General features: G+C 38.0%; 1 protein-coding gene across 6 annotated transcripts in view; it reads left to right on the top strand.

The window, feature by feature from the left end:
* CAMK2D (calcium/calmodulin dependent protein kinase II delta) overlaps positions 1–15814 on the top strand; it is a 144252-nt gene that overhangs the window by 56202 nt on the left and 72236 nt on the right. For all 6 annotated transcript variants that reach the window (XM_081960017.1, XM_081960015.1, XM_081960016.1 and 3 more), the window contains exon 3: positions 8206–8265. In XM_081960017.1, the coding sequence (XP_081816143.1) occupies positions 8206–8265 (60 nt within the window). The remainder of the gene's footprint in view (positions 1–8205; positions 8266–15814) is intronic.

Raw genomic sequence — 15814 nt, 5'->3', positions numbered from 1 at the left:
AATTGATTTATCAAAGTTAAGGACCAGCTTGTTTTGCCTGCAATAGCCGAGTGTTGCCCTAATTGCTTTCTTCAGTCCTACAGGGGTTTGTGAAATGATAGCGGCATCATCAGCATATAAGAGAATTGGCACTTTGCATTGTGCTAGGTTAGGAGGGTGGAAATCAGGGTTCTGTAAGAGATCAATCAGGGGATTAATATAGAAGTTAAAGATGGAGGGAACAACCCTGCCATACCCCTTTTTGTACCCTTACTGAGCCGGTTAAACTCCCTTGGGGATTACACCTCACTTTCAAGGAGGAATTGGCATACAATTTTTGTATGAGGAAGAGGAGGCGTTTATCGATAGTGGTGCATTTTAATTTCTCCCAGAAGGTGATCCTGGATATTGAATCAAAGACCTGCTTAAAATCAAGGAAGACCACAAAAAGAGAGGATTTTATATATATATGTATTTTTGTACTAAACGGTGGAGTACCAAGATATGATCCACCGTAGATCTTCCTTCTCTAAAACCGGCTTGTTCGTCTTTGATTATCACCCCTGATATTAGCCAATCTTGAAGTTTATAATTTAGGTGTTTGGCATACAATAACACTTAGAAGACTAATGGGTCTATAATTGCCTGGGTCATTTCTATTACCTTTTTTATAAATTGGTATGATAATTGCTACTCCCCAATCTCTAGGCATTATGGCCTGTAATCTTATTCAAAAGACTGGAGGAATGGCAGTGCCCATGCAAACAAATAGCTTAAGGCATACTGTGTGTGTCCTTGTTTAATCTCCTTTCATCCAACAGGCCTTTAAAAATAATTGGCACATTTCGTGGCATTGCTTACAAGAATCCATTATACTTTTGTAATCTCTGTGAGAGAGTTGTCGTAGCAATAATGGCTACCTGACAAGTATGTAAAAATAGGAAATATTAGGAAGACTGGGCTCTGTTGAAGAAGAGAAATACTTTTGCCATTGAAGTCTGTGATGTATTAGAACAGGATCTTCTTTGGGGTACACCAGATAGCACTCAAGAGAAAGTTGTGAATAAAGGAGATAATTTCAAATGTTACCCTTGGAGAAGATTATGCTTTCTAAAGGATTTGGTTGGGGGAAGTAGGTTACTTGTGAAAAGTCCAGAAACTAGCCCTGGCTTTAGAGAATTTTAGATGGAGAGGCACCAAAGTTTGTGTTCTTTCTCTTCAAACTGCTTTGAACAGAACAGCTTCCTGGACAGAAAGCCTTTTACGATGTGACAAGAATAAGCAAGCTGTTTTTTCAATTGGCGAGGCTTGGAAATGCACGTCTTGTGAAAAATAACAGTTCTATAAAATGTCCTTGATTCTGAAAGAGAAAAATTAGGGTCGTTTCGGAAATGTTTGCAGTCTGGCATGTTTTGCTTGGATGTACTATTCAAATAAAAACAATTAGAAAACTTCCTTGAATGCATACTGATTCTTAAGCGCGTCCAAAATAAACTCTGGATGATAGCCTCAACACTTTATATAAAAATAGTGGCTTGTGGTATAATCTGTGGCTGCTTGAATGGATTGCATCATGTTATTTTCAATGAAAAAGAAAGTTTTTTTTAAAAAAGACAATTGCTACATCAGACATTGTCCTAATTCTTTTCACAAAAAATGGGAAGATGTATTTTGTTTTCTATGTAATCCATCTGCTATCCACAACATTTGCTATCCTCAATCTCCCTCCATATTTAAGCAAATATGTATTTCCATTTTTCTTCCATGGAAGGTATGGGGGTGGTAGAAACATCCATCAACATACAGAAAAGAAAAGGCTGTTACTTTGAGCTTTTTCTGTCTGTCACCCCACAGTTCTGCTTCCATCACACACAGAGAGGAAAATCTGTTAGAGATTTATAGGGTGTCCCATTCTCCTTTTAATTGATGAGTGTTACGCTCATTTGCAGATACTGTCAATATTTCAGCTGTTGTATGAAGAAACCCAAAGAGGAGATCCCTGTCATTTATTTATTTTTTATTTATTTCTTAGATTTTTAGACCGCCCCTCTCCCTAAAAGGGACTCGGGGCGGTGTACAGTCAATATTATAAAATCAGTCATAATAATTAAATACATTTAAACTACATTTAAGATACATTTGGAGGGGGAGATAGGCTGTACTAAGAAATAAATAATTCTAATCTTAAAACATCACAATTAAAACCCCAAACCCTAAAATAAATTAAATCCCTGGGAGGTAAAACTAAGAAAGTGCCAGGCCATATAACCTGTCCAATCATATGTCTTGGCTAAGAGACTGGCTGCATTATGTCTTAGCCTCAACTTTTAGCCAGCCCTTGCCTTGTCCAGCTTCTCTCACCACGCCACTTCAAGTGATAGACTGTAGGTTCATAAAATCCATTTATTTTAGCTAAACGTCAAGGGAGATTCTTAGTCATCCAGGTCACGGATGTCTCAAAAGTGCTTTTTCAAAAAGCAACTGGATTATGTTTCTTGGAACTACACCGCCTATGGTCTGACCCAGTGGTGGGTTTCAAATTTTTTAGAACCTCTTTTGTAGGTGTGGCCTGCTTTGTGGGAGTGGCTTGCTAGCCATGTAACTGGGTGGGCGTGGCCAACTTGTAAAATGTGGTGAAACTTACTTAACAACGCTCTTGCTTAGCAACCAAAATGTTGGCCCAGAAACTCTGGCATTTGAAGCACACAAGTCTTAAAGCTGTCAAGTTACAAGACCCTTGCACCCCTAACCCTTTAGAAAAAAACCCCCAGGGGTGTTCAAACTTGACAGATTTAAGACTTGTGGACTTCAACTCCCAGAATTCCTCCTCCAGTCATGTTGGCTCAGGAACTCTGGCATTGAAGTGTGCAAGTCTTAAAGCTGTCAAGTTACAAGATCCTTGCACCCATAACCCTTTAGAAAAAAAAACCCATGGGTGTTCAAACTTGACAGCTTTAAGACTTTAAGGTTTAGATAGGACTCTTAGAGGTGGGCGGAGCAATTGGTGAGCCAGCCAATCAGTGAGCAGCGGCTGGGGCAAGCATGGTGCGGACGGGCGGGGGGGGGAGCTGGAACCGGTTCTAAACGGCACGGTAGATTTGTGGAACCTCTTCTATAGAAGAGGTTAGAACTGGCAGGAACCCACCCCTGGTCTGACCTAAGCATAGTACACAAAATTGTCTGCTACAATGTCCTACCTGTCAAGTACTACTTCAGCTTCAATCTCAATAATACTCAGGCAAACAGTCAATATAAACTCAAGGTAAATCATTCCAAACTCAGTTGCAGAAAATACGACTTCAGCAACAGAGTAGTCAGTGCCTGGAATCTCTACCTGACTCCGTTGTTACATCCTCAAATCCTCACAGCTTCAACCTGAAACTGTCTACTGTGGACCTCAGCCCATTCCAAAGGCCCGTAAAGGGGGTGTGAATAAACACACCAGCATGCCTACCAGCCCTGTCCTACTGTCCCCCATTTATTTGTATTCATTTCCTTTGTTCATGTCCATGTTTATATATATACCTGTTATTTTTACATGGTTGACAAACTAAATAAATAAAAATAAATATTATTTACTTTCTGTTTGATTCCATACTTGAAATATTTTCTTTTTCTTGTTTCCTGTGATAGTGTGCAGTGTAACTTACCCTAACTCCTTTTAATTTATACTGTATTTCTATTTGTTTAAATTCAATGTTAACCTAATGAGTTGCACTTTTGCTTAGATTAACTTGAAATTTAAAATTAAGATCAGATTATACATCGTAACAGTATAAATAGCAGTGTTCTTTATTTTTTTAATATAAAGGTGCCAATTTTAATTGACTGTGTAAAAATAACCAAAAAGAAATATATTTCCTGATATACTACTTTTTACTAGCTCATTCCAAATACCATCATCAAATCTTTATTATAGTCAAAGATCAGCAAAATCAGATAATAACGAGTGTTTTCTCTGCCATTGTTTTGTTTTTCTTTTCATTATCAAGGAATATTTTAACAGCTTGGCATTAATCGGTATTGTGTCAAATGAGATAAATTATTAAGTGTGGTGTGAAGTCAATTAGGCTGAGTAAACTTCATTTTAATTTATTTAGGGACTTATTGACTGTAGAGTATATAGTAGGCACTTTATTTAAGAAATTAAAATCTTTCACTAGTCTTTTATATATGCCATTATGCAGATTTTAACATCTGCATAATGGCACATATAAAAGACTAGTGAAACATGTTTTGTTCGCCATGGGTAGCCGGACTAATTGAAAAAACCAACTAATAGAAAAATAAGTCATTTTATTTTATTTATTCCGTTAAGTATTCAGCCATGTCAAATTTGTATGGTAATTTTTCTAGTCACTATGAGTGATTCATTATGAGGTCAACACATATTCAATGTTTTCAGGGCAAAGCTGTTAGCAATTGCAACTTAGGGTTGGGTATCTCTTGAGTTTCAAAGGCTGGGGTGGATCATGGCCTTTATATGAGCCAAATGTGTCTTTTCCTGGAATTGTGCAGCAATTGAAGAGAGATCCTAGAAAGGTTGGGGGGGGGGGATGGAGTTTTCTTAAGAAGTTGCAGAAGGATGGTATGCCCACATCCTGTATATGCAGAAGCATCTCTTCTCCTTTGAATTCAAATCCTACACAGTCCTATTTATCCCAATTATATAACAATAGCTATCTTGAAAAATCAACTCCAAACCTGGCCACTTTTTAGGAGCATTGCAGGCTATTTTGTAGAATGTACAGTATTGTTTTGTTTGCCTCATGTCTGGCAAGCTTCCAAAATACTCCAAATATTTATACAGATACACCATCTGACTTGCATACCTGGCTCACATACCTGTGAGAATTTGGCTTGTAGTCCATCACTGTATATTCCACTGCCATCTTAAAATCTAATTCGGAATCTTTACCTACTACTAAAACTGAATGATTGCTTAGTAGCAGGTTAGCTCAGGCAAAATTATGAACTCTTCTCAGAGAAGCAGAAAATTAGGTTAAAGTTAATAAAATAATTGGCTTATAAATTATTTGCTCCATTGCTAGTAATAGCAGCATTCCTTTAGGCCTCCTATAATAAGCACAGCTTGGTTAAGATCCAAACTGGCTCAATTTCAGCAGTCTGTTAGCTTGGTGCATACAAACATTTTTAGCTTCAAAAGCTTTCGTGTTTAGTTATTAATTTTAGTTATACTTTTTTAATAGCAAAAATGATTATCAATATTAAATGCTAATTATATTGCTTTCCTTATCCATGTAGGCACAGAGATGTATTAAGATACATCCAACTGCATGATGCCTCCAAAACATACTAAGGCAATGACAACTGATACAATTAAAATTCATCATAATATATCATCATGATAGTATACTGCGAGCCAGCTCAATATGACATTACTGTAACAAGAAAAAGCCTTTAAATATTTGTTATTTGGAGACCCAGAAAAATCTTCCAGACATTGTTTTAAAGCATTCCTAATACAACCCTAACATGAATTTGTGTTTTGCTTGTGGGGAGCAATGTGACAAGGTTGATTTTGAATTAATAACCATGGGATGCATTGAAGTCAAGCTAGAGCAGGGACGTGCGGTCAGAAGAGGCAGGGGAGGCAGAGCCTCACCTCTCATCATGAAATAATAATATATAATAATAATATCCACGAGGGAGTTTCATGTATATAAGAGGAAGAGGAGGGAGGAGGAGGAGGAGCGCGGGGCGGCGCCAGCTGGGTAACCGGCGGAGGCAGGAGGGTTCTCGGAAGCACCAATAACCTTCCTGCCTCCGCTGTACTTTGCGCGCTCCTCGCGATGGCAATAGACGTCCAGAAGTGGCAGGGGCTTGATGACATTGCCGCAGCTGCCATGCGCGGACGGACGGAGGTAGCCAGAGTGGTGCCAAGGCAGTCCGGCGGACGAGCGACCGAGGATCAGGCTGCCTGATCCTTCATCGCTTGCTCGCTCTTTCATCCGCCCGGACCCCTCGGCTCCACTCTGGTTACCTCCATCCGGTCGCGCCCAGCAGCGATGTCGGCGACGTCATCAAGACGAAGTGGCTTGGAGGCGAAGTGCTTTTCAGTGCTTTTCTGTGCGTCTGGCATTTAGGTAGGTAGCCGGATGTCCTAAACGCCAGACGCACAGAAAAGCACTGAAAAGCAGCTGCTGTTGGGGATCGCGGAGCGCGAGCCGACGGAGCGTGCTCAGGAAGGCGCGGAATGGGATCACGTGTGCTGGAGGATGAGGCAGCCCATTCCCCGCCTTCCTGATGACGTCACCAGCCTCACCAGCCGTAAACCTCACCGCACGTCACTGAGCTAGAGGTACAGTATTAACATTTATAATGAGCAGGATGATGTTTTCTCAGGTTGGATCTAACATAAATTCATTGTTTAAAATGGAAAAAACAATCTTTCCCTCCCTTTTTGTTTCTTTTTTTGATGGAAGAAACATTGCTGCAAAATGGAAGAAAAAAGAAAATGTGCTGCTTGGCCCATTTCATTGGAATTTTCAAACAATGCTTGAAAAGCTATCTCTGTGTATATCTCTACTTATACTAAATTCTTGTGCTAATTCTGACAGTAAGGTAAAATTTTTCGTGTAAGATTAGGAGAGGTAACATAATTAAATCAGGGTTTTGTTATGGGCTTAGAATATTATATATTAAAAGTGACGTATGACCGCTTTTCACACTTACAACTGTTGCAGCATCCCACTGGTGACATGATTGAAATTCGGGTGTTTAACTACTGGCATGTATTTATGACAATTGCACTGTCCTGGAGTCCTGTGATCACCATTTGTAACCTTCCACCATTTGTAACCTTGTAATCTGGAAGTCAATGGGGGAAGCCGGATTCATTTAACAATTGCATGAGTCACTTAACAAGTGCAATGATTAACAACTGTGGCAAAAAAGCTCATAACATGGGATACAAATCACTTGACAGCTGCCTTGCTTAGCAATAGCAATAGCACTTAGACTTATACACTGCTTCATAGTGCTTTACAGCCCTCTCTAAGCGGTTTACAGAGTCAGCATATCGTCCCCAACAATCTGGGTCCTCATTTTATCCACCTTGGAAGGATGGAAGGCTGAGCCAACCTTGAGCCTGGTGAGATTTAATCTACCAAACTGCTGGCACCCAGTGATCAGTAGAAGTAGCCTGCAGTACTGCACTCTAACCACTGCGCCACCATTCACTGCATCATTCACTGCGTCAATGAAAATTTTGGGTTCAATGGAGGTCGTAAGTCAAGGACTACCTGTAAACTAGGAGATATTTGGTTTAAGGGCATGCAGATGAACAGGTTAGGCAAATCTAGGTGGCAAAAGCTAGAGAATCATGGATGGTAACAATTGGAGCTCCGTTTCATGTACCTTTATGTACATAAAGCTCTGGTTTATGTACATAAAGGTACATGAAACAATTTTATAAAATTTTATTTTTATAATTTTATAAAACAATTGAAGCTTTAAGTACCTTTATCATTGATTGATTGATTGATTGAACCTCATCTAGTGGGCATCTACCTTTTGCTCTGCCTTCTGAATACATTTCTCTCCTTCATTCATTGATTATGGTTATCATTCACTGGAATTCTAAAATTGGCAATGAGTTTTGTAAAACATAATTTCTGAAAAGTATTAATGATACACTATTAAGCTTTTGTAGAAAAAGAGCATGCCTATATATCCTTGGCTAGTCCCATGGAGACTAATGATTGGAAGTCTCTTCATTAAAGTTTTTCACAGTTACAGTGAAAGCCTATGCTCATATCATATAGCTTCTCCTAATGGTTATATTTTCAAATATTTCCCTCAGGAAAGGGAAGAAGAAAAAGGGAGAGAATCAGAATAGGAGGTGGAAAATGGAACTGGGGAACATGGAAAACGGTGCTTTATTGTCCATGTCCACAACCTCTGAAAGCCACAGTTTTATAATGAAAACTGAGCAGGATATGAAAGTGAAATTTTATACTTTCAATTTGAGTAGGTATGATGATTGTTTCCTGTTTTGTTTCTGTCAGGAAAATATCTATCTAGAATCCAGAATTACTGCAATTTGCAAAAGACAAAAGTGTGTTATGTATTGTATGCCCAGTTTGTTGTATTGTATTGTATTGTATTGTATGTATTGTATGCCCAGTTTACAATTTGTTTTGCCTCTATTAAATCAAGAAAATATTTTTTTTCTAAAATTATGTATATTTTCATTTCTTACAGATCACCAGAAATTAGAGAGAGAAGCTAGAATATGTCGCCTTTTGAAGCACCCTAATATTGGTAAGAATATAGAAGGATACATCCATTAAGAATCCATTAGGAATCCATTAAGAATCTTAGGACAATTACGTTGAAGATAGTTCCATAAAAGTAAGAGATAAAAGAGGGGAAGCAATAATTGTTTTATTCTGGTATAATACTGTTGTCAGACATAAGCTCCTTTCAGATGTGGCTATTATCATAAAGGGTGGTCAATTAACAGTTTAGTATCACTATCTCACCTTTGGACCACAATCTGTTCCTTTTATCCACTTATCCATTGTGTCCAAAATGAGGAACATGAAGAATTGACGGCAATTAGTGTCCTCTTAAAACTCTAAGCTATGGTGCTTTAGATAACAAATCAAGTTTCATAAACTATTCATAAAAATCATAGTTATGATAGGCAAGATTTTTGGTTCAAGCAGTATTATTTTAAAATAGAGGTGAGAACATCTAGTCTTTGGGGTTGTCCAAGAGGAAGAATGATTCCTTTTTATGACTAGGTTTGGAATTTGGCCTAGGTAAGCATCTGTTTTCTCAGAATGCACTATATAAATTTGGATATGCAAATATTTCCCAGTTTCACAGTTTCTCTTGGCCATACAAAGATGATGCTATGTCGCTTTTTACTATACTTTGATCAAGGGACTATGGGGGAGGACTTGCTAGATTTGAGCTCATTTTTTGCCATGGAGTGGCAACCATATTCTTCATGACAAAGTGAAACAGAACGTGTGAAACTTGTTGAGGAATTTGTAGCTTGTCAGATTCAGTTTTGCACATTGTGTAAGTAGTCCTAGACTTACAATCACAATTGGGACTAGCATTTACATTGCCAAGCAATGTGGTCATACTCATGATGTTGTATGGCTTCATTCCTTAACAATGGCAACCTTGACATTCCCTGTTGCTGTTGTTAAACAAATTAGGCAAGAACCCACCCCAATCTAAACCATTCCAGATGAAAACGTCCCAACTCCAGGTTTCATTTCTTCCAAGATAAGGAAATGCCTTCCCTTCAATTCCCCCCAAGTACCATATTTTTCGGACTATAAGATGCATTGGAATATAAGATGCACCATGATTTTGAAGAGGTAATTTTTTTAAAAAAAGTTTTTGCACTCAGCATGCCTCCCAAACCCTCTGCATGCCTCGTTTTTTGCAAAACAAAAGAGGGGCCTTCAGAGCTTTGGGAGGCTTGTAGAGTGCTCTTGGAGGCTGGGGGACAAAAACAGCCCATTTTTTGCTCATTTTCACTCTCCCCAGGCCCAGGAGCACTCTGAAAGCCTCCCAAACCCTCTGAACATCCATTTTTTGCAAAGGGGGCGGGTTTCAGTAGGGTAAAAATGCTGTATTCAATGTATAAGACACACCCAGATTTTCACCCTCTTTTTTGAGGGAAAAAGGTGCATCTTCTACTCTGAAAAATACGATACCTATTCATTCCATCTCTTCCCCATCCCTGGGAAACTCCAACAGCACAATGTAAAGCCAAAGCTTTATAGGAAGTTCCCCAATCCAGTCCCAGCCATAGTTTCTCCCACCACTATGCTGTCCGAGGCCCCCGCTGCCCTAGTGAACCTTCACCATCTTCTTGCTTCTACTGCTGACAAGGTGTTTCCACCCTGCCTCTTCAGGAGGGCCACGTGAAGCCATATTCCCCTGGTCCCGTGAGAAAACCATTATGCATGACTTTGGGAAAAAAGTCTCATGCAGCCAGCAGTTGGCCCTTGAATGGGCAGGCTAGCCATGTTTATTCAACAATGGGGACAAAAGGACAGTGAAGGTCAGCTAAAATGGCAGGGGCCATGGACTGTAGGAGGCCAGAAAGACATCTATAGTGGGGGAGAGGTAAGCAGTTGAGGAGAGTTGAAGTGCTCTGTAGTCATAAGTGCAGGCAGACTGCCAAGCATCCACATTTTGATTATGTCACCATATGGGTACTGCATTGGTTTATAACTTCGGGGACCAATTCTGAGTCCTTTTCTTTAGTGCCCCTGTAACAATCACTAACTGTAAGTGGAGGACTATTTATATAACTTAGCCAGTCATACATACTGTTGCATACAGTACAGCTCTGTTGCATTATCCTGTCTAAGCTGATGTTTTGGTGGTTCCTGTCAGTTTGAATATATTTATGGACATAGAAAAGCTATTGCTTGATTTTTGGGCCTCTGGCTTAGAGTTCATCAGGTTTTTTTTGTATGGTGATGTCCTAAATTCCTTGGTCCTTACTGTACATCTATGAAAAACAGAGACTGTTGACGTTATATAAGACTTGGCTATGTGAGAAAATAATATCCACTTTTGTAATGGTGAAATTAAAATGGTTTATTTTTCACTCTATATGATGGGAGAGAAAAATAGGCTTGCATGAAATAGGCAATTCCAGCGTGGTAGAGTTAGAAAAGACTTGAGGCCGGAAGATTGTATTTTGTTTCTTGCATCAAAATGTTGGGCACATTTGGAGGCAATTTTCTCCTTGAGTTGCTACTCTTTTGGGAGTAAGGAAGTCAGAGACCAGAGTGTTTCAAGGATAAAGGGCTTTGTGCCCGTTCCAGAATATATATCTCAGTATAATTATTCTTGTAGTTTTATCTTGCTTCGAACACTTGGTTTCCTTTTGTAATCACTAAAATTCAGTGTAATGCCTTTAATTATTTAGAAGACATGCATTTTTTTAAAAAAAGGTTAAACATATTAATCTTTAAATAGAATAACTGAAAACTGCAATTATATATGTTTATATGTATGTACACACACACACACACAGTCAAGCTGTTGGGGGGAGGCAGTGTTTTGTGAAGTGCAGAAAAGGAATAAGAATTTGTAAGCTAAAGAAATTACACTATGACAATGATGGCGAACCAGTGGTGGGTTGCAGACGGTACACTCCAGTACGGGTGTACCGGAGCCTGCCCGGAGCACCAGATACCGTTCCGGTACAGTGCTCCGGAGGGCCCAATTGCCCGCCCGAGCTCCTTACTGGTCTTTTAAGTCTTCGGTGCTTCCACGCATGATGCTGCACTGAACAGATGGAGCATCGCAGAGGGGCTAAGATGCATGCACATGCGCTGCACTTGTCCATGTAGACACTGCCGGGCCCATTCCAACCATACCACTTGGAACGGGATCCAGAACCCACCACTGGCGAACCTATGGCACGTATGCCACAGGTGGCACACAGCATCCTCTCTGTGCACACCTTCATGGTCATTCTTATGTCAAACCAGTCACTCTTTTTAAACCTTAATCCACATTCATACAATACGTACTCAGCCTTGATTCCACCTTGATCTGGTTTTCCATGTGCAGTTTTTAAATGCCTCATTCCTGCTAATCACAGTCATTCTGCTTCTTTTGACAGACATTTTCATGCAAGGTCGTATGTTACACATTACATTGTACAAGTATCTGCGGATCTTAAAATGTCTCTGCATTGTATCCATTCTTCCAACAAGGCATCATACTTATTTAATTTTATTTACACATAAATAAAATTCAGACCCACCTCTTGATCAGAGTGGAAATTTTATCTGCCTGCTCTGTTCTTCATTTTTTACATGCAACTTGAAGTTAGACACTCCACTCAAAGCGTAACTATCTTGATTTTTAAAATATATTCATTTTCAGAAGCACTTGGCTTGGTTTCTGATACATTCATTTTCAGTTCAAGTGGCATTTGCATTAATAGCATGTTGCTGCAAATAATTTGGTTTTTCAGCCAACAAGACATAATCTGCATACAAAAATACACATGTTAAAATTCCAACCAACAAACCTCTGCCATCACCATACATGTTTCTTATACATTTAACTATACAACCAAGAAGAAATCATGCATTCTAAGCCTCTCAGTCTTGAACTATTTGCTAAACATTGCATTTATTCTCCTACACATATGATGTTTAACAGCTATTATTATTATTATTATTATTATCATCATCACATTCAGCAACAAACTTTAATCTTGTAGGTTTCTGACTTTTTTGCTCATCTTCCACCTTTCTCTTCATTGCGGACAGTTTTAAGTGTTTTCATTTGTTCATGCTCTTTACAAGTTATCTCTTATATTTCAAGTCACAATCTTCCAAATACCTGAACTTCACTAAATAAGCCCCAATATATTCGTTGTAGCCATTCATCACAGCTTTGGTAAATTATTTTCTTATATAACACAATTTGGCAAGCTGGAGAAGGAAGAGATAGGTTACCACCCTTAAGTATTTAATACAAAATTCCCTTTTCAGTAATAAGAATTGGACTGTAACACATTTTGATCAGTGTGCTATAACGACAACCAAGGTCCAAATTTATTCCAAGCACAAACACACTGTTTTCTAATCTAGATGCTATTGATTGCATCCTACCAATTTGGATATATTATGCATGGAAAGTAGAGCCACATCCTCAGGATACAAAATACTGTACTGTGTAGATAATGATGTTGATCATTAGCTTCATTTGAGAATTGTAAAGTGAAATGCATATATATGAATATGTTTTAAAGTTATTCATAAGTACTATATTACTTTTATGTACATATTTGTGTCTGTATACACAGATGCATAAAGAGAGATAGAGATAGATAAGAGTATAAAACCTATGTGTCTTTTTGACCGTTTTCTATCTGTGTACAATAAGTGAAGGGAAGCTGGATAATGTTTAAGTATATAGATCGGTTTTAATTTTTCTGTACATAAAATCTGTACAATTAGAAGAGGAGATTCCTGCCACATAGGGACAAACCCATCTAGGTAACCTTGGGCCAGTCATTATCTCTCAGCCCTGGATGCAGTGGCAAACCACTTCCATAAAATTATGCCAATAAAACTATAGGGACTTCTCCAGCCTATCTTCCAGGATCAAAAACTGACTCAAGGGTATATACCAGAGGTGGTATTCAGCCAGTTCTGACAGGTTCTGGAGAATCGGTAGCAGAAATTTTGAGTAATTCAGAGAACCGGCAAATAGGCTGGACCCGCTCCCGCTGCCTCCCAGCTGATCTTATTTTGTTGCCCTGACCAGGAAAACGGAGCTGGAAAGCAGATTAGTGGAGTGGGGAGGGAATGGGAATTTTGCAGTATCTTTCCCCTGCCATGCCCACAAAAACCACGCTATGCCCACAAAGCCACCCCCACAGAACCTGTAAAAAAAATTGAATCCCACCACTGGTGTACATGCACCACAACATATTCTTTGAATGTGTTTCTTAACTTCCAGGAATCTTGCACTGACTATGCTAGTGAAGCACTCTGGAGCCCACTGTATAGGACTCGACAGAGAGAACTTGTACATTCTATACAATGAGCATAGCATATAGAAACTGTAGTGGAGGTGATTGTTGTGTTTCACTTGTTTCTTGCCATATGTCTCCCATTTGTGCACAAACTAATGCCTGACATTGTGAAGATTCTCAAATGATAGCTAATAATCTGATTTGTTAGGAGAATGGCAACAATTCCAGGCATCATTGTAATAAACCTGTTAAAGTTTTCATTGGTCAAGTAGACATTGCTAGGTCTTGGTATATGTCTGAGAAATTCTTGGCACTTTTAATTTCCAGAGGAAGCATGTAAATCTGCAGAGGAAGTGAGGAACCATATGAAAATACCAGTAACACACTCATTGGTCCTCATGCTTTTGAGCATGTTGTTTGGTTTCAGAAGAAAATAGAGGCAGAGCATTTAAAAATCCAAGGAAACTACAAAAAGCAACCCAGTTTTAGGTCCTCTGAAATGTCTTTCTTGTGTGTAGCTGGATGGCCACATGAAAAGAGCAATTGTCCCTGTGAAAGGAATGGAATTTATGTAAGTAAGAGAGAAAGAGAGTTCTAACTTGGTGAAGGCTTCTTATGTAACTTCTATTGAATTGTGCCAAATTTCCTTGGAAGTCAAAGGAAACGGTAGCGTGTGAGAAGAATCTGAGTCCTGAAGAAAATAGGGCCTGTCTGTCTTATCTGTCGTTGCACACATTTCCTGACAGCTTCTTTTTCTTTGAATCAAGATCAGAGAATCTTCAGAAACTGATTTTATGAAGCTTTAGTCCACTGGCATATGTTTTTTTAATGAAATTAATTATTTATGTAAAATGTTTTTATCCCACTTTTATACATCAAAAAGCACTTAAAGCTTCATTTAACATGAGATTAAATATTTTTACTTCAACTTTTCAACTTCTGAACAAAGTTAAATAAATATTTCAAATGCCATAGTTGACCAGGGAATATGCTTCCTATTATTAATGAAACCTTTTGTATCCTTGGAGAATTTGGGAGAATTTAAAACTTAATCTTTAAAATGCAGTTAAAGTATAATCTTCTGCCATAATTGTCAATAATTGGTACTGGTAAATATGTGCCATTCACCTCAAGATATATCTATAAAATTATTTCATTTGAGGGACATATTATTAAAAAGAAACATTTTAAAAATAACATTTCATGGCAAAAACAAATGATCTGTTTGGATTTTCTTAACTTTTTCACTTTTGTAAAAAGAAAATGTAATTTTAAAAATGGGTTGCATGTTTACAGAAAGGAATAGTCAGTATCTAATTCTTATCTAGAAATATCATTATGAATTACTATCTAAAAGGAAAATAACATTACAGAACATTGCAGTGGAGGACATGAAATGCACATGACGTTTTTCAAAATAAATTTGTTTTTGAGGAGAATATGATATATCTACCATCTCTTTGTTGGTAGTTGACTTATATGTGCAAATAACTAATATTTAACTAATTTCCAATGAGAAATGTCAGTATCACAAAATAATTACAGATATGGCTTTGTAGATGAATATGGAGACCATATTTGATTTTTAAAATATTTGTAATCATTTAAACCTATACAAATAATAACAAAGATAATTGCAATCAGAATTACTACATTTCATTTTAGATAAAATATTATGCAACAACTGGAGCCAGTTTGGTCTAGTCATTAAGGCATCAGCTAGAAATCAGGAGACTGAGTTTCGCATTAGGCACAAAGCCAGCTGGGTAATCTTGGGTCACTCACTTTCTCTCAGTCCTAGGAAGAAGGCAATGACAAATATTAGTAATTTTGCCAAAAATCTTGTAAGGACTAGTTCAAACAGCCATGCGGAGTCAAAAATTCACTTGGAGACAGTAAATAAATAATACACAACTACAGTATACAGTATGATAAAAAACAAACTATAGAAGTATAAAAACAAAACATAAATATTTCAAAAAATAATAATAAAATATACTATATAGCAACGTCTTTCTTCAGCTAAGCATTATCTGCCTGTTATGCACTGTTCTAATTCTGTTACTGGGGCTGTTTTGCAAAAAGATGACTTGTAATTGTCACCATCCTATGCGTTATTGTTCATGTTATTATAAGAGTAAGATAGTTGATTAATTGCATCATTTAATTTGGAAAATGCACATTCTTATTACACTTTCATTAGTGTGTAAATTTGGAAATTGTAAAGGATTCAATCCATTTTTGCGAGCGCCTCAAAGAAATGAAAAGTTAATTTGGGGCTTTGATGGATTAGAATTATATCAGACTACAAGAGTAAGAGCTTTTATT

This window comes from Natrix helvetica, assembly GCF_964273705.1.
Source record: "Natrix helvetica genome assembly, chromosome: 7".
In the NCBI taxonomy this organism is placed as follows: Eukaryota; Metazoa; Chordata; class Lepidosauria; order Squamata; family Natricidae; genus Natrix; species Natrix helvetica.
This window is presented reverse-complemented; position numbering and strand designations above follow the sequence as displayed.